This window comes from Epargyreus clarus, unplaced genomic scaffold (assembly GCF_041222505.1).
Source record: "Epargyreus clarus isolate Ecla_fem2 unplaced genomic scaffold, WU_Ecla_fem_2.2 ptg000023l, whole genome shotgun sequence".
Classification (NCBI taxonomy): Eukaryota; Metazoa; Arthropoda; class Insecta; order Lepidoptera; family Hesperiidae; genus Epargyreus; species Epargyreus clarus.
In genome coordinates this window covers 126,430-152,654 of record NW_027332230.1, presented here as the reverse complement: position 1 = coordinate 152,654, position 26,225 = coordinate 126,430, and the positions used below count along the sequence as shown (strand labels likewise).

General features: G+C 35.6%; 2 protein-coding genes and 1 pseudogene across 2 annotated transcripts; all 3 read right to left on the bottom strand.

Annotated features, from left to right (window-relative positions):
- Positions 1–72: 72 nt before the first annotated feature.
- LOC140751728 (tyrosine-protein phosphatase non-receptor type 9-like) lies at positions 73–972 on the bottom strand (annotated as a pseudogene).
- Positions 973–2,070: 1,098 nt separating this feature from the next.
- LOC140751724 (tyrosine-protein phosphatase non-receptor type 9-like) lies at positions 2,071–2,715 on the bottom strand. Its single transcript, XM_073085756.1, has one exon. It carries the CDS (start codon positions 2,713–2,715, stop codon positions 2,071–2,073), a length of 645 nt encoding a protein of 214 aa, XP_072941857.1.
- Positions 2,716–15,567: 12,852 nt separating this feature from the next.
- Positions 15,568–20,780, bottom strand: LOC140751723 (uncharacterized). The gene is made up of 4 exons (XM_073085755.1): positions 20,099–20,780; positions 19,529–19,636; positions 17,385–19,190; positions 15,568–16,943 (listed from the first exon to the last, which is right to left on the bottom strand). Exons 1-4 carry the CDS (start codon positions 20,778–20,780, stop codon positions 15,568–15,570), a joined length of 3,972 nt encoding a protein of 1,323 aa, XP_072941856.1.
- Positions 20,781–26,225: the final 5,445 nt, after the last annotated feature.

The window sequence follows — 26,225 nt, the reverse complement described above, 5'->3', positions numbered from 1 at the left end:
CATGATTCTCTCCAAATAACATGAGTTCTAATATTAAAGCGACGTACATTCAATTGTATCTTCACCAAAACTTCAAAGAACAGACATTTGTCTAAAAACCAAACTATATTTCCTAACATGGTCAATAAAAGCCTTACCTTCCACTTCACCGTCCGAAGATCTAGCCTTTTTCAAACGCAATGCTCTTATACTACCCAGTAAGACCTTATTAATAAACTTATACTCTTCCAAACTGAAAAACTCAAAGGACACTTGACTTTTGACACTTAAAACATTGCCTATCACTGAAACTGAATTGGTCGCCATTAACTGATCGAAACAAATGTCCATCACACAGATAGACACTGCCCTTTCAAAACAACCTACACTGTGGATCACAATAGGGCCAGAAGCACTTTCCTTGCTTTTCGCTCCACGATTTTTGTTCACCATCTCCAAGAAGGATATCAGCTGTGCAGATCCGCTTGAAGGAAGTTTATCCAAATAGTGCAAATGATACTGCAAGTGCGTTATTTTCCTTGACTGTCTTTCCATTATGTTCCTTATCGTAATTTGCAATTCTGTGTAATATTTGCAAGAGATATTTGCCGTTTTCTTCCGAATAAGGAATTCACCAACAGCATATGCGTCATCTTGAGAATTGTTCAGCCAATTACGCTTCTTTGATGTTCAGTCGATTCTAACAATCACTTCGTAACACTTTTCCCAAATGAAGCTCCAAAAATTGTAGGAATCAACTTCTGGTCCAGAATTGTGGACTATCACAAACTTCCTTTTGATGCTGAACCCGTCGACGTGATAAGTGGAAAACATATCGAACCCAATGTTCCCAACAATTGACTTACGGTCCCATTTTTCCGCCTTTTTTGTCAATTGGTGTTTGCTAACCAACAAATGTTCATTTTTGGTTATTTGCTCAAAATTCAGGCGGCTTCTTCGATTTTGAAACTCTTGGATGCTTTCTGTCTTCATTTTTGTTAAGAATGATTGTATCATTGATTGTTATCACGATCACTGACAGTATTAGACTGAACGCTGAAGATGTTATAGTCTGTTTATAAAGCTTCCACGTCGCATTTAGGTAAATCGTTTCACAGGAAATTACATTTTGAATAAATCACGACAGCTTTATTTCTGCGTTGTTAGTTTCATGTAAACGATTGAGCGGCCAATTTCCAATGAACAGTATACAGTTGTCATGTTTTATATGAATTTACGGACCATTATATTATAGAGATATTAAAAAATAAATTTTGATGAAAACAATTTTTGAATGATGTTAAGAAAACTTTTGAGAGATTTACGATTGCATTGTAAATCTTTAAGATGATTCGCAAGATGGGTTAAATATAAATAAGGTGATTAACAATTGACTTCAAGGTGTTTATTGTTTAAAAAGCGTGAGATTATTTTGGGAAAAAATAGAGTGGATTATAAAAACATCTTGATTAACTTTAACACAGAACGCAGAAAAATAATTCAAATAGCCCAAGCCGGGAATCGAACCCTGTACCTTTTGGTCACGCATCAAGAGCTCTTCCAGTTAAGCTATCTGAGACACCGTCCGTGACAACCTTTCAGTCTAATATTTTTTTATTTCACACGATAAAAAATTATTTATTAAAATATATATAGTCGGTATAATTATTTATCAATACTTAAATTAATGCATAGACTAATTACAAAAAAAAGTTTCGAAAACTGTATTTTCATACCTATCACGTTATAATTAAGCTAAACACTTTTTTTCAGTGCACATAATACTATTCTTTATAATTCTATCATGATGCTTTTCGAATAACATGAGTTCTAACATTAACGCGACTTACATTCAATGGTATCTTAAACAAAGCTTCAAGTATGAGACATTTGTCTAAAAGTCAAACTAAATTTCCTAACTCGATTAATAAAAGACTTACTTTTCAGCTCGCTATCAGAAGATCTAGCCTTTTTCAAGCCCAACACTCTTGGACTACCGTTTAAGATCTTATTAATAAAATTATACTCTTTCAAATTGAAGTCAAAGGGCACTTGACTTTTGACACTTAAAATAGCGTCTAGCACTGACACTCAGTCAGTCTCTATTAACTGGTCCAAACAAATGTCCAGCACACAGATAGACACTGCCCTTTCAAAACAGCCAATACTGTGGATCACAATAGGGCTGGATGCACTTTTCTTGCTTATCGCTCCACGATTTTCGTTCACCATCTCCAAGAAGGATATCAGCTGTGCAGATCCGCTTGAAGGAAGTTCATCCAAATAGTCGAAATGATACTGCAAGTGCGTTATTTTCCTTGACTGTCTTTCCATTGTGTTCGTTATCGTAATTTGCAATTCTGTGTAATATTTGCAAGAGATATTTGCCGTTTTCTTCCGAATAAGGAATTCACCAACAGCATATGCGTCATCTTGAGAATTGTTCAGCCAATTGTGCTTCTTTGATGTTTCATCGAGTCTAACAATCACTTTGCAACACTTTTCCCATGTAAAGCTCCAAAAATTATAGGAATTAACTTCTGGTCCGCGATTGTTGACTATCAAAAACTTCCTTTTGTCTCTGAATCCGCTGACACGGTGAATAGAGAAGACATCAAGCCCGATATTCCCTACTATAGATTCACGATCCCATTTTACAACCTTTTCCGTCGGTTGTTGTTCTTCTTTGCAATAAATGCCGTTAACTAACGGATTCTCACTGTTTTCTGTTTTCATCTTGGAAAAACAAGAATTTAGTGTTATCACGATCACGGACAATATTAGACTGAACGCTGAAGACGGCACAAGCTGATTATAAAGGTTCCTCTACGGCGTATTTCCCGACAAAAAATAACATTTTGAATAGATCACGAATAAGCTTTCTGCGATATTAGTTCCATGAAACGATTGAGTGATTTTTTAACAGCCAATTTCACGAAAAGTACACAGTTATTAGTAAAGTATTAGATGAATTTATGAATCATTGTACTAAATATTTCTATGAATATTAGGGTGGCGCAAAAAAACCGACTATTTTTTTTTTTGAGTCTCGGGTGGAAAAATGTTAGTTTTTGATGTTTTAAGAGCCCTCACCAAAGGACAGCTCAAAAAAAAATTTTTAAGAGGTCACTCCAAATTTTTCAAAATTTCAAAAATCGTCAAAAATCGAACTTTTTTTTTTTAATTTTTTTTCTCGTTAGGGTATAATTTTATAGACTAAAAAAAAAATAAGTTTCTGAAAATTTCAGTTCAAAATTTGAATTTTGAAAGGTCGCTCATAATTTTTTTCAATTTATTAGTGCATTAGTTTAGATTTTTTCGAGCGACCTTTAGCTATTCAAATTAAAATTCCATGCATTTTTTTTTGTTTATTTAGTACAATAATCGATAAAAATACATCACGAGATGAACTAAAAATCAAGCACAACATAGAAGATATATATTTTTTTTAATTTAATAATTTTATTTAACCAACTGCCAGACGTGGGTTCGAATCCCAAGCTGGTCTTAGAAACCAGCTTGGTTGAGATTTGACCTTGCCGCGTAGGTTAAGATTTTTTCAAACCAAAAAGACCCCAACGTACCACTCCCAACACTTAAACTCGGCGATATGACTAATTAACGAAAAATAAAAAAAATTATGAGCGACCTTTCAAAATTAAAATTTTGAACTGAAACTTTCAGAAACTTATTTTTTTTGGTCTATAAAATTATACCGTTACGAGAAAAAAAATTAAAAAAAAAAATCGATTTTGATTCGAAGCGAAATTTGAAGAAATCTCTCGAACTTAAGGTATAAGTTATGAAACCTAATGGATCTTGTCCGAAAAGAGCAACTTTAGAGAGTTTTGACTAATTCGTCAGCCTATAATGTATCTGCGCATTAAAATATTTCCACAAAATTACAAGGAAAAATATAAACAATAGTGGGATAAATGGGGTTGATTTTCCAAAAACGGTAGAACAAAAGTTCTGTTATATCGAACCAGTAAAGCAATGGCTAACTTTCATAGTGCTGGCTTTCAAAATGGCAAAATTTAAAATAAGCTGTCAACCCCTATTTAATCACCTTTAGGGTTGATTTTGGAAAAATCCTTAGATTAGATTTTTATTATTTTAAATCTGAAAGCTAAATACCAATTTTCATCTAGTTTACCTTAAAACTGACGGACTTTCATACTAACTTTCAACCCCCATTTAACCCCCTTAACGGTGGAATATCAAAAAATCCGTTCTTAGTGCGCATCTACATTATAAAATAAAGCTATATTTCAAATTTCAAGATTGTAGCTTCAGTAGTTTCGGCAAAACCTTGATTAATACGTTTTGAACGTGAGTATCTTTTCGCTTTTATATATATAGATAAATAACATTATGTAATTATATTGACAATAAATTGTAATAAATTAGAATGGTACACTTGTTAAATTGCGTTACCAACGAAATGCGTTTTTAAAAAGATTTATTTCTAGTTACTTAAACTAATACAGAATTTATAGAACACGAGCGGTATTAAAAATGTGTCCGAACACTGAGAAGCCTCTGACAGAACTGCTTGTCCCACCTATCTTTCTCACCATCCACTCACTGTAACACTACACTTAATGTTTCCTCTTCTGAACATTACGCTAACGTAACTCCTCCCCTCTTAGGAGAGAAGCACACCGGTAGACTGTTGCTGCACGGTAGGTTGCGATGCTAGCTGCATGTCTGCTGGTGCTGCTGATGCTGTTGCTGCTGCTGACGTCTTCTTACGGTACGTTATGTACCACCTGATGACCAGTACTGCGCCGATTGATATGATGATGATGTAGAGGGAGATGGATGACCAGCTAGGCCTTGATGATACTGGCGGCATGTAGACAGGTTCCTCGAGCTCTTTAGCTTTCTGTAGGATGTCTTCGAGGTTGTCTAACGGGACATCTTCCAACTTCACACTTATTGTGAAATTACTCGGGATGCTATACGTCTTAGGTAGCGGGATGCTCTCTTGGACGTTCAGGAACCGCCGATGCGTTGTTAGGGTTCTTTCTGCTATCTTCACTCTGCATTTATTGTTCACAGTAATAAGGGATACCCCTCTGCTGCGTTGATATATGACAACATTTCCACAAGTGGATTTAATTACTTCTTCTCTTTTCAGGATGACGATCCAGCTGTTCTCTTTTATTTGTTGAATGATGTTACCCTTAAAACTTGCTTTGGCGTAGGAACAGTTATGTGGTTCCTCGTGTTGTATATAGTTGTGCTATACAATCTTCAGACTTCTTCTAAGGTTGCCATTTTAAGTGCCGGCAAATTGCTTGTGTTTCTGTCACGTGCAGACATTGCTCGCGAGGATAGGCGAACTCATTACTACCCAAGATGAGGTAAGGGTTCTTAGGAATGAGGACTGTATCATTTTTATTCGGGATTGAATATAAATGAAGTAAGGCATAGGGAATGTTAGTAACTAATAATATTTCAAGTACAAAATTTAATGATTCGTTTGTATTATATGCTTTGACAATAATTGATTTCGTTAATAAATGAATGTTTTGTAATATAGGTAAATATGGAATGTTTAAATCTATTTCCCTCTGCATATTCGCTAATTCTTGCAACAAATAATTTGGATCTACCACACTGGGATGCAGCTGACCTAGGTTAGAAAATGTTATAGCATTCTCCAAGGTAAGTAATCTATCATAAATCTGCTGTAAGCACGTGCCTATTTGATTGTATATTGCTACTGCTCTAGTGAAGCTTTGCATGCTATTTATTTAATTTATTACCTCTACTATTTTTTCCTGATTTTTCTTAATTCTATCTAACTTATCATTATATTGACTCATAAAGTCTTTCATTAAACCTACTGCTTGATTGTTCCTTCTTTCACTAGCTACTGCGTAATTTCTAATTTCTCTAATTTGGGTTTCAAATCTCCTTGCATCTTCTTGATCTAAATTTCCTGTTATAGCTTTTATTACTGATCCTAATCCATCAATTAAACCTCTCCTACTCCTTCTACGTGCTTCTGCAATTCCTAATTGCTTAGAACCTAAATAAACTAACTTACTTTCTATAGTTTCCATTAAGTATTCTATCTGATTTTGTATTTCCTGTTTTTGTTGTGGTGCCTGTCTATAATTACGCACAAAAATAGGGGTACTATCTGTTAATCGAAGTTTATGTTTAACCTGGTGTGTGAAAATTAAAGGAATTTCTTCACAATAAAATAAATCCCTGTAATTAAAACAAAGTTTCCTAATGTCCCTCTTTTCTTCTTCGTTCATATGAAATGAAATATATTTATTTTGTATAGGCCAACGGCGGCACTTACAAATTGTCAGTTACAATATTTTCTTAAACTACTACCGGATCGGAACGCGACCTCTACTGAGAAGATCCGGTAAGAAACTCAGTGGGTTTGTCTTTTTTAATTTTAAAAATAATTATTCTTGTACGGGTTAGACCGTAACTGTTTAAAGGAACTTAATAAAAGAAAGATAGAATCTTAAAATTTTATATTTCCTTACTTAATGGAAATATACTAAAAATGGGGTGAGTGACGCGCGGTACGCTTAATGACCGATTGCGAACTAATTAACAATTCTAAAGTAAAGCAATGAATGGGTGTAAATTGCTGACACAGGACTGTACGTGCATTGCCCGTACATGCTCCCGGGCGCAAGAGATGAGATTAGTAGAGATGAGATGAATACCCTGTGAACTTAGACTAACAAGGTGAGGACATATTTTTTTTTTAAATCTAACATGCTGGTTTTGTTAATGATGATTTTGAAGGACATTCTTATCTAACTAAATGAATATGAATGTTTTAATTGCTAAAAGGGGTAAAAACGGATCGAAGTACGACCGGCGAAGTACTCCGATTAACACTTTTAGACACCTTTCGCGCACTTTCCACTTTATCAGTGTCACTTTCACTTACACTATATGCCCTATTGGGTCACTACGCACTGCGGGGTGCGGCCTCGGGGCGGCCGCGCCTGCCTCCGCGCCGCCGCCGCCTCCGTCGCTGCTGGCCGACGCTGATGACGACGTAAATGTCTCCATTCAAATTCAAATTCAAATTCAAATCTCATTTATTCAAAATTGATTCATATAGAATACTTTTTGAAAGTCAACAAACTACCACCGCTTCGGAAGGTATTTCGCTATGGAGAAGAAGCGGCGCAAGAAACTCCATACGTGTGCATATTTGCATCTTTTAAAGAGTAAATAATATACAATTTTACATAGTGGTACATATAATTATTTTTTGATGTTGGAGCTGGAGTTGTCATACCATACGGATTTATCATTTAAGTATTGATTTACATTATAATAAGCTTTTTTACATAAAGTTAATTTTATAGTAGATTTAAACCTTTTCTCGGATAGATTGATAATGTCTTTTGGTATTTTATTGTAGAAACGAATACAGTTCCCCATAAAAGAATTACATACCTTGCTTAATCTAAATTGAGGTATGGCCAATTTATCTTTATTTCTAGTATTATGACTGTGCCTATTATATTTTTTTTCCAAAGAAGAATAATTTTTGCGAGCATATAAGATATTTTCATAAATATATTGACTAGGCACTGTCAAAATATTTATAGATTTAAACAGTTCTCGTAAGGACTCACGGGGGCGAAGACTATAAATGGCTCTAATTGCACGTTTTTGAAGTATAAAAATGACATCTATGCTAGCAGCGTTACCCCACAGCAGAATACCGTAAGACATAATGCTATGAAAATAACTAAAGTAAACAAGCCTAGCGGTTGGTATATCGGTAAGATGTCTTATCTTCTTTACCGCATAGGCTGCCGAACTAAGTCTACTACATAACTTTGCTATCTGAGGGCTCCATTGTAGTTTAGAATCTAAATTTATCCCTAAGAAAACTGTTTCATCTACAAATTCTAAGTGATCATTGTTAAGGGTAACATTCATCGTCAGCTTTTTAACATTAGGCAGAGCAAATCGGACACATTTAGTCTTTTTATTATTTAATACAAGATTGTTTGCGCTAAACCAGTTGTGAATTATGTCAAGTGCTTTATTGACAGCGCTCACGTCGTTAGATTGTCTTTTAACTTTAAATATTAAGGAAGTATCGTCAGCAAACAACACAACCTTTGATATGTCCTGCATTACATACGGTAGATCATTAATGTATACCAAAAACAAGAATGGCCCCAAAATAGAGCCTTGTGGGACGCCTACTTTAACACCAGAACCTAACGATTTGTGTCCCTTAACCTGAACTCGTTGTACTCTATTATCTAGATAAGACCTAAGCAGTTTTAGAGACGTACCGCGTATACCATAATATTCCAACTTTAACAAGAGAGTTTTATGTTCTACACAATCAAATGCCTTAGAAAGATCACAGAATACACCTATAGTATCCTGCGCATCTTCCCAAGCGTCAAAAATGTTTCGCATTAATTCAACACCCGCATCAACGGTTGATCTACCTTTGGTGAAGCCGAACTGTTTATTATGGAATAAATTATAAAAATTAAAGTGCACTAATAATTGATTAAGTATTAGTTTTTCAAATATTTTACTAAAAACAGGCAAAACAGAAATTGGTCTATAATTACTAGGATCTTTGTTGTCACCAGACTTAAATAGAGGAATGACCTTACTTTGTTTCATTAGATCAGGAAAGCAACCATGATCTACGCATAAATTAAAAATTTTGGCTAAGTAAGGAGCTATAGTCTCAATAATAAAACTACAAATTTTTATAGACATTCCCCATAAATCCTCAGTAGTTTTAATATTTATATCTTTGAACACTTTAATTACTTCTTTGCTATTAACATGTCTAAATATAAATCTATCACTGCAACTTTTTACATTTTCTTTAAGGAAATTTACAGAAAGAGCAGGCGAAGACTTTAGAAATTGTGTAGTTTTCATGGGAATATTAGTAAAGAAGGATTCAAATTCTTGTGCCACATCCTTATGTGATGTGACAATGCCTTTTTCAGTATTAAGAGTTATATCATCAGTATACATATTTGACTTACCCGCTTCGGCATTTATTACTTTCCATACTGCCTTTATTTTATTATCGGATGATTTTATTTTGTTATGATAATAATTTGACTTAGCAATTTTGCAAACCCTTTTAAACAATTTAGAGTACCTTCGAACATGCTCGTTAAGCTTGGGGCTAGGACTATTGGCCCTTTCATTATACAAGTCAAAAAGAGTTTCCCGACTTATCCGAATACCCTTAGTAGCCCATTCATTGAATTTAAAACCGACTGATTTCTGATATTTTTTAAGTATAAATATTTTTTTAAACTCCGTATTTATTATTTTAAAGAAATTTGAATAAACACTATTGACATTGTTATTATAATTTAAAAATTTTAAACTATTTAATAGCTGCTGGTTAAACTTTTTTAGACGCATTTTTGTTATTAGTCTATATTCCAAAAATACTTTATTTTCTGTGTGATTATTACAGAGAATATGAACACTTTGGCCACTGTGATCCGACTGAATGCAATTTATTATGGACTTATCTATAATATTACAATTACAAAAAATGTTGTCAATACATGTAGCTGAAGATGTTGTCACCCTTGTAGGTTCACAAAAAACATTGTTTAAGTTAAATGATTTAAACAAAGACAATAATTTAGTTGTTAATAAGCTATTGTGCAAGATATTTACATTAAAATCTCCACATATTATAATTAATTTATTACTTTTGGAAATTATGTTTAAAACATCCTCCATAACAGTTTCAAAACAATAATAGTTATCATTACAAGGGGGCCTGTATACGCAAACCACAATATGTTTCTCCAGCTCAACACAAGACAATTCTATAGAACGCTCAACCGAAAGATCCACAATGTCTGAACGTTCTTTAAATTTAATATTATTTCTCAGTAATATTAAGGTACCACCATGAACTGCAGACTTACGGTTGAATGAACTGGCTATAATATAATTTTTATAACGTATAAGCAATTCGTGATTTCTTAACCAATGTTCAGTTATACACATTATGTCATATTTATATTTCTCTAAAAATAATTCCAGTTCTAATTCTTTACTCGCAAGACCTTGTATATTCTGGTGTAAGATTTTTAATATTCCACTTTTTATTTTATTTTTGCCAGAAATACCTTGTTCAGTACATTTACTTAATATAGTTTTATGTGGTATTTCTGTTGTCAGTATATTTAATTTAAAAAATGATTGTTAGTAATACTACTAACATCAGTCTGTAAAGAGGACTGCGTTATAGTGTCTATAACTGAATCGTGTATATTAAATGCTACTAATGTAGCAAGTCGTTTTTTCAATTTTTTTGACAGGTACATAGTATCCTGAGTCAAGATAAAATTGTATATAAATTTATTTATGTCAAAATACATAATATCATTATGACGACATGTCAAATTATAGATATGCATATTATTTTTATAAATTCTATTATTTTGCTCCTTTGTTAAGTTAGAGCAATATGGGAGGGCACATAAAATAAATCTGCACTTGTAGTTACTACTTAACTTTAACAATATATTTATACACCTATTAATGTCCTTATAACTCACCTTAATATGATTTCCTAACATAATAACTAAGGTAGTATGCTCATCATAGCAACCAGCAGCTATTTTGTCCATAATATAGTTAAAAGAAGCCTCCGGATAGCACATGTTAATAACCGTTTGCCTCAAACAATTATGTAATAAAGAACCAAATCCTACACCTATTCTATCTGAGAAAATTATTGTTTTTTTGGAAACACTCGGTGTAATTTCAGGTTGTGTGGAGTGTTTAACCATAGGACTTTTATATTGTGTGGGCTCGGTATTATCTGAATTGCAGTATTTGTATTGGAGGTCCTTCAATTTTGTCATTAATTTTTCTATACTTTTTTCAGACTCCAGGTACTTATCACTACATTTTGTAAGTTTATCCTGAAGATCTATAACATTTTGTTTCAATGATACTTCTTTTACTTTATTGGAATAACTTTTTTGAATATTTTTTAATAACTGAACTTTCTTGTGAGCTTTTCTTATGAAAACTTTTAACTTTAGATATTTTTTTACTTTTTTATTAGAATTAAACTTTATACAACGTGCAGATTCATTTACGGCCTGAAACTCCTGACATAAAGAAACTGAATGGCTGGTCTCATATACTTCTTTCTCTTGGTACAACTCAGCCAGTTGTTGATGTGCTTCAAGAAGTTGCTCGTCAAGAATTTTGTTGCGCTCGAGTGCCACTTCCAGTTTAACATGCAGGTCTTCACATGCTTGCATTGCTTTCTTATAATTTTCAATTTCCTCAAGAGACTCATCACATGATTGACGCAGCAATGCCAATCTGTTGTTAAGAGCCGCATTCTTGGTTTTTAATTTTTTAATCTCAAGCTCTAATTCATTTCTTTCTTCTAATAAGCGGTCACTTAAGGCTTGAGTTTGTTTGAGCTCATCTTGGGTCTTCAGCAACTTCTTCTCCACAACTTCAACAGCAATTTTCCTGGTTGAGATCATGATGCTATTGTTGTACGACCGACCACCTACAATACAGAATCAGAAGGTTAATATATTGTATAAGAATGAAAGTTTATTCTAGTGAGTGTAACCTAACCTATATGCTACACAGTAATAGAATTAAGTAACAGCTTGAAAACTGTTTAAGATAATGAAACAACCAATGTTTGAAGGTGGTAGAACCCTTTGTGGTTCGACTCCGGCGGCACCACCGCCACACCTATTTCTACCTAATAACAGCAGTGTTAGATGCTGCTGTGTTCCGGTTTGAAGGGTGTGGTAAGGGAGACAGACTTTTCCGAGGCGTTCCAGCTTAGTCCTCGAGGTAGCGGCGCATCTGTGGCCGACCTCAGGTAGGAATATCGAATCCTATCTGGGTTCATTACAGATGTCCATGGGCGGCAGTAGCCACTTACCATCAGGTGGACTGCATGCTCGTCTGCTACTCTAATATTATAAAAAAAAAAAAAAAAAAAACCTAAATAATTTACTCAACTAAATAAACGGTGCAGTGTTATAAGTGTTATATTTGACTGTGGCTAGTATTTGTCATCAAATTTTGCTTCCACTTATATAGTCAAGCAAAAAGAGGCAAATAGCGGCGCCGAATGTATGAATTTGACGTTTCTCACGAAGTGAGATATTGAATAGAGTACTGTTATAAGTGTAGTGTTCTAAAGATTATGTTAATCGTGTTTATGTATTACAATAGTTATAGGAAAACAATACTCCCCGGGTTTTTAACGAAGAACGTTAGTTGAAGTTCAAATTCGATTTGACAGCATCCACCGGCCAGATTTTAGATGAAGTTTTTTTCTCCACAGTTATTGTAAACTTGCACTCCGATTAGTAGAATACACTAGTTGGTTGTTCAAAATTAATAATATAATAAGCTTATAGCCCTAAAAACTTGAATTAATTAGAAATATAATCAATAAACCATATATAACCATAAAAACACTGCGCCTATCACTGTAATTATGGCCACGATGCTATATATCACTGAGTAGTGATGGACGTCATGGTAGGACACCTGACTTGTTAAGGGTTCGCTCTTCTTCATTCTATTTATTTTTTCTTCTAAATGTTGCAGCTGGTTCCGGTAATCTTCTCGTATTGTCGAGTTTGAGACTATCTCGGAAAGTCGAGGAATGGATATGTTAACTACGTGATTTATGGGAGGTATTTTGGGTAACTCTAATTCTGGACTGATGGTAATCTTGTTTGCATAAGATTGACGCTGCGAGTACATGTAGAAATCAGCTTACTTCATTATACATCCTTCTACAATTGCGAAAAGGCCGGCTCGGGTCATTTGCACCGAAGTAACTTGATCTCCGCACAATAGTTTCAGCTGACACATGTCACAGCAAAAGTAAAAGTATTTATTTATTTCCTTTAACGGAATCCATTGGTTTTCACAGGGTTTAATAATTTCCTTACACGTTCTTGAATTTAATTTGGTTTTACATAATACTTGATCATCCTTAATGTGATAAATCGGTTTATTTAAATGGCATAAAAGTGAACTCGACGCCTGCAAACATATGTTCATATCGTCCGCTGTTACTTGAATTAAAATATCTTTATGTAAATTTATAGCTGCGTAACTCGATACAGGTACTACACTTATCATTTGACTTTCAGACTTCTGGGGTATGGGAATAAGTCTAAATATTTCAAATCTGTCTCTATCTATCAAGGGAATTCTTATTTCAAATAATAAATAATTACTAAGCAATCTTGCTTTAATTTTTACTAAATCGTATATAGCCATTAATTCCATATTTTCTATAGGTGTTGATAGATCTCTCGGTAGCTGTCCTCCTATTATGTTTAATTCCTTTTGTAACTGTTCTGGAGTTATAAGATGAAAGTTTAATTTTCCACTGTACAGATTTGTGAGAGTAGCCATTATTGATTCCTGTGTATTTTTTAAACTAAACAAAATATTATTTGCAATCATTGCGGACGTAAAGAAATCACTCAAGAGTGTAACATTCTGTAGATCCGTGTTAATCATTTTAACAGAGTTTTCTAAGTTAGTTAGCCGTTGATTTATAATTTTATGCTGCTTATCCATTACGTTTTCAGTACGCTTTAAAATATTAAATTCCGCTTCTACAATAGAAGTCTGGTTTTTCCACAATTTTGCTAAATGATTTTGATTATCCTTAAGAAGAGTGATATCCTTTTCATATTTTTCGGCAAAACTTTGATCTAAGACACCAAATAAACTATTTGCTAGGGAACCAACTCCATTGATAAGACCGCGCCGGCGCCTGGCACGCGCGCTGTCTTGACGATTCAGTAAAATATTATCATTGTGTTTTAATTCTGAGAACTCGTGCCTTAGTTGCAACAAGACCCCTTCGCAATTTATTTGTGTTTTTAGATAGTTAATTGTATCAGGCGTTACTTTGCGGAAATCCATGCTATTAAGTTAAGATTAAAACTACTTCGCAACAATCCGCTACAAATATGTATGATGGTATATATTTTAAACCATGCAGTATGTACCACCCTCCCTCCCTCAAAGGATGCATGCAGATGCAAAAATTAAAAATATACACCACCATACATACCACCACCAACACGTGTTTCGCTCCAAAACGGAGCATCATCAGGGTAAGTTGACTCTACGACGGTTAATCGCTAAGTGACGCTGTCAACCTAATGCATGCCTTTTATAATGATATCCAACCCTCCCCTCCACAATGAAATGTAAACAACTGATGACAGTTGTGTGATAATAAGGTTATAGATTAATTATTCGCATTAAATCTGCGAATAATCATCTGTTTACTGATTGTTGGTAAAAATATGAAGTAAAGGAGAGCTGGACACATTAATTTGTTCATTCAGCAGTGTAATCCTACTGTTGTTATTGTGCTTAATAATCTCCCGTTGTTCTAATATATTAAGTCTACAGCCCTTGTCACCCGTGTGTAAAATTTCATACGTATGGTTACTTGGCACATTATGGCCCGCGTCTAATAGATGTTTAGCGAAATTTGACTTGTCTGCGTGACCACTTGTATACGCGGCTAGATGTTCGCGATAACGAATATTAAAATTTCTCCCAGTTTGACCGACGTAAACGCCATTGCAATCAGAACAAACAATTTTGTAGACGCCTGATTGTTCATGTCTACCTCTTTTTTCTTTACAGTTACAGATGGATTTAATATTATTGTTTGTTCTGAAGGCAACGCTGATGTTATGACGGCGAAGTGTTTTAGCAATACGCTCTGAAATAGGACCGAGATAAGTCAAACTGGATCTATACTTAAGAGGAACCACAGGAGGAGGTTTGTGTTTTTATCCGTGCGCATGTGGTCTCAAGATATTTGATATACTGAGTCACCGCAGTATTCCCTTGTTGATATGGATACATGTCATAGTAGACAATGAGTCTCCAATCGTCGCGTATTAAATGTAGGTTCGTTACACTATCAAAATAGAGACCATTATTTTTTGGCAAAGGCGTAATGTTGTAGTAAGCCGCTTCCGAAGACGATATTATAGTCATAAAGAATAGAATTAAAGACATGCAGATTGAAATGAAGCTGTATGTTTTCTTCTTCCTATGACGCTCGGTAGGGACTTCTTTCTGGTCAACTTTTGGCTCTTTTAAGTTAACTGAAGTGCTTGACGATGAAATTTGATCAGTCTCATGCACGGGTAATATTGCAAGTTTTACTACAGGACGTTGCATAGAACCATTCTTAGTTTTAAGTGTAACTACTCTTACAAAGCCGTCTGCTCCCGGATGCAGTTTGACGACCCGACCTAACGTCCATTTCCCGGGCGGGAGGTTATCATCCTTAATTATGACAACATCATTTAAACATATATTCTCCCTAGGTGCTCTCCATTTACTTCTTACGGTTAGAGATGTCAAATATTCCTCACGCCAACGACGCCATATATCTTTAAATATCTGCTGAGTGAGATGCCATCTCGTTCTCAGATCGTTCTCCGTATCATAAATAGTTAAAACGGGTCCACTAGATAAAAAATGGGATGGAGTTAAGAAATTTAAGTCATCGGGATCTTACGTGAGGGGACAGAGTGGACGGGAGTTAAGACATCCTTCTATCCGGGTAAGTAACGTTGTAAACTCTTCAAATGTGAGCTTTTGGTCACCTAGCACTCGTTTAAGGTGGTGTTTTAAGCTTTTTACAGCAGCCTCCCATAGACCACCTGCTGACGGCCACGATGGAGAGTTGAAGTGCCACTCTATGCCCATACTAGTCAACTCTGTCATAAGTTCTTCGTTGTAGGTATTCTTAATGTATTCTAATTGCTGTCTTAAAGCATTGTCAGCTCCAATAAAGTTTTTACCTTGATCACTATAGATATGGTCGGGAACGCCTCTTCTAGCAACCATGCGGTGTAGCGCTGCAAGAAAGGCGGACGCCGTGAGGTCTGAAACGAGTTCCAAGTGTACAGCCTTAGTCGCCATACATACAAAAACTGCCACGTATCCCTTGTTAGTCCTGATACCTCGGCCCTTATTGGCTTTGACACTCACGTGGCCAGTATAGTCGATACCACAGTGAGAGAATGGACGGGACGGGTTTATACGTGCAGAAGGTAAGTCACCCATTAACTGACGCTCAAGAATTGGACTCTGTTTCTTACACTGGACACACCGACGAAGTCGCTTCTTCGTAGCATTATTTCCACCAATTATCCAATACTTGCGCCGTATAAATGCCGTAGTAAGTCTCGCTCCACCATGAAAGGTAAGTTTATGCGTCTCATCTATTATGAGGTCTGATAATCTTGTATTATTCGGTATTATAACAGGATATTTCATGTCACAATCTATATTTGCATGCTTAAGTCTACCTCCGACCCGCAGAATGCCGTGTTCATCTATTTTCGGATTTAAATTATAGATTTTGCTAGAGCTACTTACAGTCTTGCATTCTTTCAAACGATCCATTTCGTCAATAAAGTGTTTGTCCTGGAAATATTTAATAATTAAATTTCTAGATTTAGTTAGCTCCTGTAATGTCAAATAGGCATGTTTTTGTGCTTTCCTCTTAAATCGAAGCACCCACGCCAATATTCTTATGGCCTTGGATAAAGAACTTTGCTTATCAATTAATTTCTCTATAATTTCATCCCTATTTGATAACACAACATTAGCTTGTTTAACCTTCTTCATATCTTCATTTGTAACATATAACGGCTGGTTTTTATTCTCAGGTGTATACATGGTTAGCCAAGTAGGTCCTTCCCACCATAATTTGTGTTCTTTAAGTTGACACGCTGTGAGACCTCGGCTAGCGCAGTCAGCCGGGTTTTCCTTAGACGCCACATATTGCCAACAATCCGGTGGCATCAGCTCTGTGACTTGTCGTACCCGGTTCGCGACAAATGGTTTCCACCGGTTAATGTTGCCATTGAGCCAACCCAACACTACCATAGAGTCAACCCAGCCATAAATTTTCATATCATAACTGCTAAGGCATTTCTTAATTTTAGCCATTAATCGTGCAAGTAAAAGAGCTCCACATAATTCCAGCCTTGGAAGAGATACGGTTTTACTTGCAGGTACTAAGCGTGCTTTTCCGGCAACTAATACGACAGAAGTCGAGGCATTCCTTTTAATCTTCAAATACACAACGCTCGCATATGCCTTAGTAGACGCATCGCAAAAACCGTGTAACTCGATATGATCCCCGCGGTGTGTCTTAAGCCACCTCGGAACTGTAAATTGATCGATACCTCTTAAATCGATCTTAATACGTTCCCACTCCTGCCAAATATCAGTCGGTAAATTATCATCCCATGCTAAATTGGCTTTCCAAACTTCTTGAAATAAAATTTTTAATTTTATTGTAACAGGTGATAACCAACCCAAAGGATCAAATACCTTTGAAGTGTCGGATAACAATGACCTCTTAGTTGGTCTTGCCGACGATAAAGATATTTGCAACTGAAAGGTAAATTGATCCTCTTCAGGATTCCATCCGAGGCCTAATGTTTTTGTGGACTCCGGCTGCTTAAAGTCGTATCCTGGATTTAAGCTATCACTGTTGACTCCTTTTACCAACTCCGGCAGATTAGACTTCCATTTTCTAATATTAAATCCCCCTGAGTTTAAAATATTTATTAAGTCGACTTGTAACTGTTTTGCTTCCTCTGGGGTGTGAGAACCATGCACCAGATCATCCATGTAGAAGGAGCTTTCTAATACCTCAGGTGCCATGCTGTCTGGATAGTTTGACTTCTCGTCTCTAGCTAATTGCCTTAATGTCATCATAGCTAAGAATGGTGCAGCCTTTGTCCCGTACGTAACCGTTGCTAGTTGATACTCTCGCAAATGATCTAATGGGCTATCTCTCCAGATGATTTTTTGTAAATTTTGATCTGATGGATGCAGCCAGATTTGTCTAAACATTTTTTCTAAGTCAGCTGTGTAGGCATACTTATACTGCCTCCACGCAATGATGATATCTTGGAGATCGTGTTGTAAATTCGGTCCCCGAAACATCAAATCATTCAAACTCATACTACTGGAGGTTATTGCCGATGCATTAAATACGACACGGAACTTTGTAGTAGTAGAGTCCTCACGACGCACACAATGATGCGGTAGGTAACAATTAGGTTTAGAATTACCGCTCGCTGTCGTCATGTGGCCTAATTTTAAGTACTCGTGCATAAATAATTTATATGATTCTAAAATTTCTGGCTGTTTATTGATTTTCTTTTCTAACTGATAAAATTGAGCAATGGCCTTGGGCTTGGATTCGCCTAATTTTTCCTCATAACCTGGTTTTAATGGCAGCCTTACTTCATACCTTCCATCCTTTCTCCTAGCTGTAGTGTCCTGATAAAAATTTAAACAGTGCTCATCTTCTAAAGACAATTCTGATGAATCTGCTATATCCTCTATCTCCCAAAACCTTTGTATTTCTTCCAGATTGTTGATAACGACGTTACATTGAAAAGTTTTTACGTTCCCGCTTAAAATCCAACCAAGTTGGGTCTGTTGCGCGGTCGGTAGGGTTGCTTCTCCTTTACAAACACCATCCATTAAAATGTTAGAATAAACATCAGCCCCTAATAATATTTCTACCGGGCGACTAATATAGAATTCGGGATCAGCTAATTTTATTTGATCTAAGTATGACCATTTCGGTTTGCTAAACGTACTAGTAGGCAAATTTTTAATTAGATTTTTCATAATAAGAGCATCCGTTTCGAAGCTATAATCGCAAGTTAGCGAGAAACATTGAATACTAATCATCCCCTTACAATTGCTATCCTTGGCGCCGACTCCAGATATGACCCCCTTGCATCTCTGTCGAGGTATTTTTAAGAGTTGAGCTGCTCGCTCGCTTATTAAAGACGTCTGTGATCCCTGATCTAGGAGGGCGCGCATGACGTGGTATTCGCCATCGGCGGCTTGTACCTTAATCATAGCCATCGGTAACAAAACTTCAGAGGGGTCATTCTGGAGTGACACGTGTATCCCCCCTTGGAATTGTTTTTCGAGGTTCCGAGCACTTCCGTTCATTTCTGCTGCGTTGCACCCGCGTAGGTCGTTGCCTTCTCTACTACGGTCAATTTCCTTCGTCGGGTAGGTATTTTGTGATTGTGCAAGCGCGTCGTGTAACAGGCGATTATGACTCTTATTGCATTCGCGACAAACCTTATCTGATTCGCATTGTTTTCCCGGGTGATGGGACAGACATTTAATATATTTACTTTACGCACGCATAGATTTAATTTATTGACCGTTTTTAGCCTATAATAGGGTGTCATTTCCAAAAATTGTTGGCAAAAATAAATACCGTGTTCATTGCTGTTGCACAATAAGCACCGATACTTTGATGACGCCACCTTTTTATTATTCTTCGTTTTAGGTGTCATTTTACTGCTCGTGTAAGAAGTTTTAAAATATTGAGGTTTATGTTCATTTTTAAATTTATTAATATGTAGTTGACCTTTATTAATTAAATTTTGCTTTAGAGAATAATTATCTTGATTCTTACGTAGCGATTCTAAAGACGTAAATTTTGCTTCTAAAAACTCTAAAAATTCTTTCAAATCCGGTAGCTCTCTAGGCTTCTTGACGGTCTCTACATAGTCGGTGAACGTTGCTGAATCTAATTTTTGTGTCAGTAGGTACACAATTATTGGGTCCCAGGTACTAATATCCACGCCTAAATTCTTAATAGCGTTGAGACACTCTTGAGTTGTGTCATGCATTCGTTTTATGGCAGAGACAGATTGTTGTTGTATATTTGGAAGGCTTGTTAAAATGTTCATATGAGAATTAAATATGAGCTTCTTGTTGTTATATCGTTGGTTTAATATATCCCAGCAAACAATATAATTATCAGTACTAACTTGCAAGTGCTGAATTAGCCTTTCAGCTTCCCCCTTTACCTTAGATTTAAGGTATTGCATTTTTTGAGCGTTTGACATAGATAAATTACTATGGATGGCTTCATTAAACAGATCCTTAAAAGAAACCCAACAATTATAATTGCCGTTAAATGTTGGTATTTCCATCTGAGGTGTGGATTTTTCCAAATGGGCAACCGACCACATTTTCTTACTAATGGCTCTCTTAATATCCTGGTACTTGCGTTCATATGATGCAAAGGCACGCTCATAATCCTCATTGGATCCGTTCAGCTGGCTGTCCAGTTCCCAGTGCAACGTGTCGATAATAGACCAGCGGGACTGGACAGTGCGGAGGGAATCCTCCAACTCCCACCTTTCACTTATATCCTCTACGTGTATATATTCTATTGTGCGGTGAAAAGCCTTAAAGTTACTTTGCTGTTTTCGAAGCATATCCTCCGTTAAGCTTGTCATCGAACTTGACGATTGTGAGGCAGCCTTACTGCTACCCTGTTGCGGAGTAATTTGAGGTAAATCAGCTTGCCCCTGCGGTTTAAGCGCGAATGTCGGCGGTTTTAAAAGTGGTGACTGCGGCCTTTCTGCAGCTGCCACCTCACTACTTCGTATGTGACCTTTTATATTCCCATACCTCTCGTTCATTCCCTCTAAATCCTTATTTATAAAATCACGCACATTGGCGTCTAAATCCATTCCCGACAATCTCGAGTAGTTGGCTTCATACTCGAACCAATACCTATCCAATAAATCTAACCTCTTCTTAATATATTCAGCGGTCTTACGACTAGCACCATCCTTCTTAAAATTGGTATACACGCTTTCAATAGCCGACGCCAGCTGCTGCTGGTTGGCCAAGAGGTCACTGACCGAAGACATGGTTAAAGATGTAAATTATAAAAAAAGAAAAATGGATAGATCTTACTTTTGACCACCCTGCACCTCACTGAATATCTGAACCCTTAACTTCTGCTCAGGCTCTGCTATTCTTAATATAACAGATTTCTTCAGCACGTGGCACACACTAAAATGTCTTGTCAGCGATATGCACTATGTCTCTATAGGATCCGGTAAACGAAATCACACACGTGTATCGCGAAATGATCCCGCTTTTCCGAAGCTCGAAGGACCATGTACGGGTTAGACCGTAACTGTTTAAAGGAACTTAATAAAAGAAAGATAGAATCTTAAAATTTTATATTTCCTTACTTAATGGAAATATACTAAAAATGGGGTGAGTGACGCGCGGTACGCTTAATGACCGATTGCGAACTAATTAACAATTCTAAAGTAAAGCAATGAATGGGTGTAAATTGCTGACACAGGACTGTACGTGCATTGCCCGTACAATTCTCTTTTTAATTTTTTTTTTAAATGCCATTATTTTTACATATAATTAATAAAGCATTAGCTCCAGTATCTTGCTTTACATTTATCTAAAAAAAAAGAAGTTTGTTCAGCAAGATACGCTACACTTTGACATTTTCTTAATTAACTAATAATTATGTTATTGATCAGTCCCAAGCTGTTTTATCATTAATATAATCAGAAATTTTATAATAAGCTTTACGACTAAGTTTGCTTTTGATAATAACTTTAATTATTAATTGACAAATTTCTGATTTTGATGGGCAGTTTATTATAAAAACGTATACATTGACCCACAAAAGAATTACTTATTTTGTGGAGACGAGTAACATGTGTAGAAAGGTTATGTTTGTTCCTTGTATTTACATTATGCGTGTCACACCGTTTTACAAATTTATCAATATTTTTCCTTACATAAATTAGGTTTTCATATATGTATTGGGATATAACAGTTAGAATATTTATTTCTTTAAATAGTTCTTTTAGTGAAGCTCTTGGAGGCAGGCTGTAGATAGCTCGTATAGCTCTCTTTTGCAATATAAATATATCATTTAGGTGTGACGAGCACCCCCATAGCAATATACCATAAGTCATAATGCTATGAAAGTAACTAAAATAAACTATTCTAGCTGTTTCTACATCTGTTAGAAGTCTAATTTTTTTAACAGCATATGCCGCCGAACTGAGTCTACCCGACAATTTATCTATGTGGCAGCCCCATTGCAATTTGGCGTCAATAGTAACACCTAGGCAAACAGTTGATTCCACGGGATCCAAAACCGTTCCATTTAATAACACATTGGTTTCAACATGCTTCACGTTGGGTAACGAGAACTTGATACATTTAGTTTTCTTCTCATTAAGAAGAAGATTATTTATGTTGAACCAATGGATAACTTTCGAGAGAGCATTATTTACTTCGTTTACATTTATTTACATAATTATTTAATTGCCTTTTAATCTTAAATAAAAGTGAAGTGTCATCAGCAAACAATACAATCTCGTGATTATTCCCTACATAGTAGGGCAAGTCATTAATATAAATTAAAAACAGAAATGGACCGAGTATTGAACCCTGCGGCACGCCCATTGTAACAGAAGCACCGGGCGATTTTGTACCATTTACATCAACCTTCCGAATTCTATTATTTAAGTAAGAAGTCAAAAGGTTGAGAGCCTTGTTCCTGATTCCGTAGTGGTGTAATTTCCTGACCAGTGTCTCATGGTGGACACAATCAAAGGCCTTAGATAAATCACAAAACACACCAAGGGCATCACGCGAATCATCCCAGGCCTCATAAATATGTTTTAACAATTCAATCCCCGCATCTACAGTAGAGCGATTCCTTCTAAAACCAAATTGGTTGTCATGAAGTATTTTGTTTTTATTAAAATACTTCAGCAGTTCATTTAAAACAATTTTTTCAAAAATTTTACTTAATGTTGGTAGAATAGAAATTGGCCGAAAATTGGTTGGATCAGTATTACATCCCGATTTAAATAAGGGAATCACTCTACTTTGTTTCATAAGGTCAGGAAAAACACCACAAGTAACACAAGCATTGAACACAGAAGCCAAGTGCGGTGCAATAAGGCCGATAATGGAAGAAACGGCTTTAACGGAGAGCCCCTATAGATCTGCAGTTTTCTTAGAATCAAGACTATTGAAGGCATTAATGATATCATTCGCATTAACAACTGAAAATTCAAATCCTGTGTTACATTCATTTACACTTTGTTTAAGCATGTTTTCAGCGGAAATAGGAGATGATTTCAGAGTTTTAGTTGTTAAAATAGGCATGTTAGTAAAGAAATTCTCAAACTCTGATGCCACCTCTAGATCCCCTTTTACATCAGTAATATTTATTTTTAAAGTATAGTCTTGCTGATATGTCAAATTCTTATTAGTTTCACTATTAATAATATTCCACGTTGTTTTAATTTTATTTGATGATTTTTTAATCTTATTTCTTAAATATAGAGACTTAGCACAGGAACAGGCCATCTTAAATATTTTAGAATATTTTTTTACATATTCCTTAAATTTAACATTATGATTATAAGATCTCTCATAGTATAATTCATATAATTTTTGTCTACTTTTGAAAATACCTTTAGTTGCCCATTCACTAAATTTGGCAGTGTCACTTATAGTTATCGGTTTAAAAACTTTGCTAAATTCACCACTGATCAGATTAAACATAGAATTATATAATATATCAGGGTCACCGTGTACAGGCAAAAAAGGAATTTTTTGAGCCAAATTGCTTTTAAATAGTTCAAGGCGGTTATTATTTATAGGAACAAACTTAATTTCCTTTTTTTGGACTTTCTTAACTTTCCTAGGGAAAACTGCTAATTGACCACAATGGTCAGATTCTAAATTATGTATAATTGATGTATTTAAAGGTTTTAAGTCCGTAAAAATATTATCTATACAGGTTGAGCTCATAGCAGTTATCCTAGTCGGTTCTCGGAAAATGTTGAATAAGTTATAAGATTTAAAAAGCAGAATAATTTTCTTACTTTGAGGTGTATTTTCTAGTATATTGATGTTAAAATCCCCACAAACAATAATTCCCTTATTAGAATTCGAGATTTTAAATAAGACTTCTTCCATTATCTTTTCAAACTCCTCATAAGATGCAATAGGGGGTCTATATACGTTAACAACCAGGAACTGGTCAATCTCTATACAAGAGATTTCAATAACTCTTTCAGCAGACAGGTTCACGATGTCTTTTCGTTCTTTATATTCTATATTTTTATTAACAATTATGAGGGAACCGCCACGTATCATGTTTGTTCTGCTGAACGAGCTGGCAACCTGATGCTTACAAAAATTAAATTGGATTTGCTCGGTTTTCAACCAGTGTTCTGTTATACAAAGAATATCCACATTACTATTATCTAAGAATAATTCTATTTCTAGATCCTTGCCTATCATACCTTGAATATTCTGATGCACCAGGTTGATCGATGATAAATTTGATATGTAATTATTGGTATTACTAGTATTGCAAGAGGTTGTCTCTATTGTCTTATTAATTAATTTAAATTATTGGTAATGTCAAAATTAGCCAAAATATTGGCAGAAGAAATGTCAATATTATTAGATCGCTCAATAGAAGCAACCTTGGTAGCCAAGTTCTTGGCTGTAATATCAAAAAAATATGATAGCGAAACAGCTACCTGTCTTTTTAAATATCGGTTAAGATAATATTTATCTTTTGTCAAATAAATTTTTTTAACATAATTGTTAATGTCTATTATATGAAAGGAGATGTTTCATTTTCGGCCATCTCATGTACACTATATCTAAAAAACACGCATAATTTGTATAATTGAAAAAAAATACACATATATTTTGATAACCTAAAGTATTCCTGTTTAAAAATATTAAAAATAAGCATTCCTCATTAAAATATTATATGGCGGGATACTGTCAATGTCAAGTTTTCAAAACTGTCGATGTCGGTCAGGGAACCTATGTGTACCCCACACATAGGTAGGTACTATACTCTTTGGATGTCGGTAATTCTGTATTTCGCTGTTTTTGTCGTAAAGTTATTGTTACCTCAGTACTTTACAACCTGGCTTTTGTTTTGTGTATCCCGTCATTATTTCTGAATTTAATTAATTAAGAGATAATAGATGTAAGTGACATGTCATTAATAGATGTAAGTGACATGTCAAATTGAAAAAGAAGAAGTTGTCAATTTGATATGTGTAAAAGTTGATATATACATATTATATAATAGTGGACTCCAATGTCAACGTTGAATAAATATGTACTGGTGAGAAGATTCGATTTCAATCCTGAATATGTTTCTGCTCTGTGCTGCTTACGATTTTGGACTGATTCTACCTTACTTGTTTACCCAGCTTATGTTTTATGGACTCTTGTAATTTCGTGCGATCGCTGTGGATTGTGTTGACAAGGATTCAATATCATCAGGTAATAAAATATACATCAGTTAGTTGTATTAATCGTGAAATAATCGCTAATAATTTTAAACTAGGGAAGCTAATCTTTTTACATTCCTCTTTTTTTAGATAATTACAATAGCAAAACATTTTTGGGATGACATAATAATCAGTTATTATTGCAACTGCATCGCTGGGCAACGAACCGTACTCGTAGGTAGTTGCGCTCACATTATGATCATTGTTTGATGTTTGGGCTGAGCTCGTCACAGGATATTACAGAACCTGCTACATGATTGTGTAGTTGAATGTGTGTTGTGTAAGTCTTGGGAACAGGAACTTTCACCAGAAAAATACTTGATCTTCAGTTTTGAAAACGACCGTTTATTCCACGTCAAGTAACAGTTATATAGTGATAGAGAGAGAAAGATACAAAGTAAGGCAAGAGCAAGAAGGACAGAACTAGGCTAACGTTAATGATTTGAAATTTATAAAAGATCGGTAAAATGCGAGAAAGAGACAGACAATTTGAGATTAAATTTGCGCGTGCGTTCGCCTTGCGAGTCGGTTCGGCACTGGCGCTCCCGACCGAGCGCAAGCGATTTTAAACGACGCAGATAACGGTGCATTGACATTGTGTACGGCGCGATCCGGCTGGCTCGCGCGATCCGTCTTGCATAATGGTAATGCTACAGTACTCCCCTGCTGAGACCGCTACTGCGGGCGATAATAGTCAGGAAAGTGCACCCTTCTACCATATCTGGTTTTCCTCTCTGTGGTTGTTGACGGTGGAGTTGGCGTCGTCTCAGATGATTGCGAGGGTTGAACATCGGCTTCCTGAGTCATGAAGGCAGGTTTCAGGCGATCAATGCTGACTGTAGTTTCTTTCCCTCGTACCTGAAGTTTATAGTATTTGGGATGACGCTCTAGAACTTTGTACGGTCCAGCGTACGGCGGTTCTAGCGGTCTTCGGATGAAATCCTGCCGCAGGAAGACGTGTGATGACTCGGCGAGGCTGTGAGGTATATA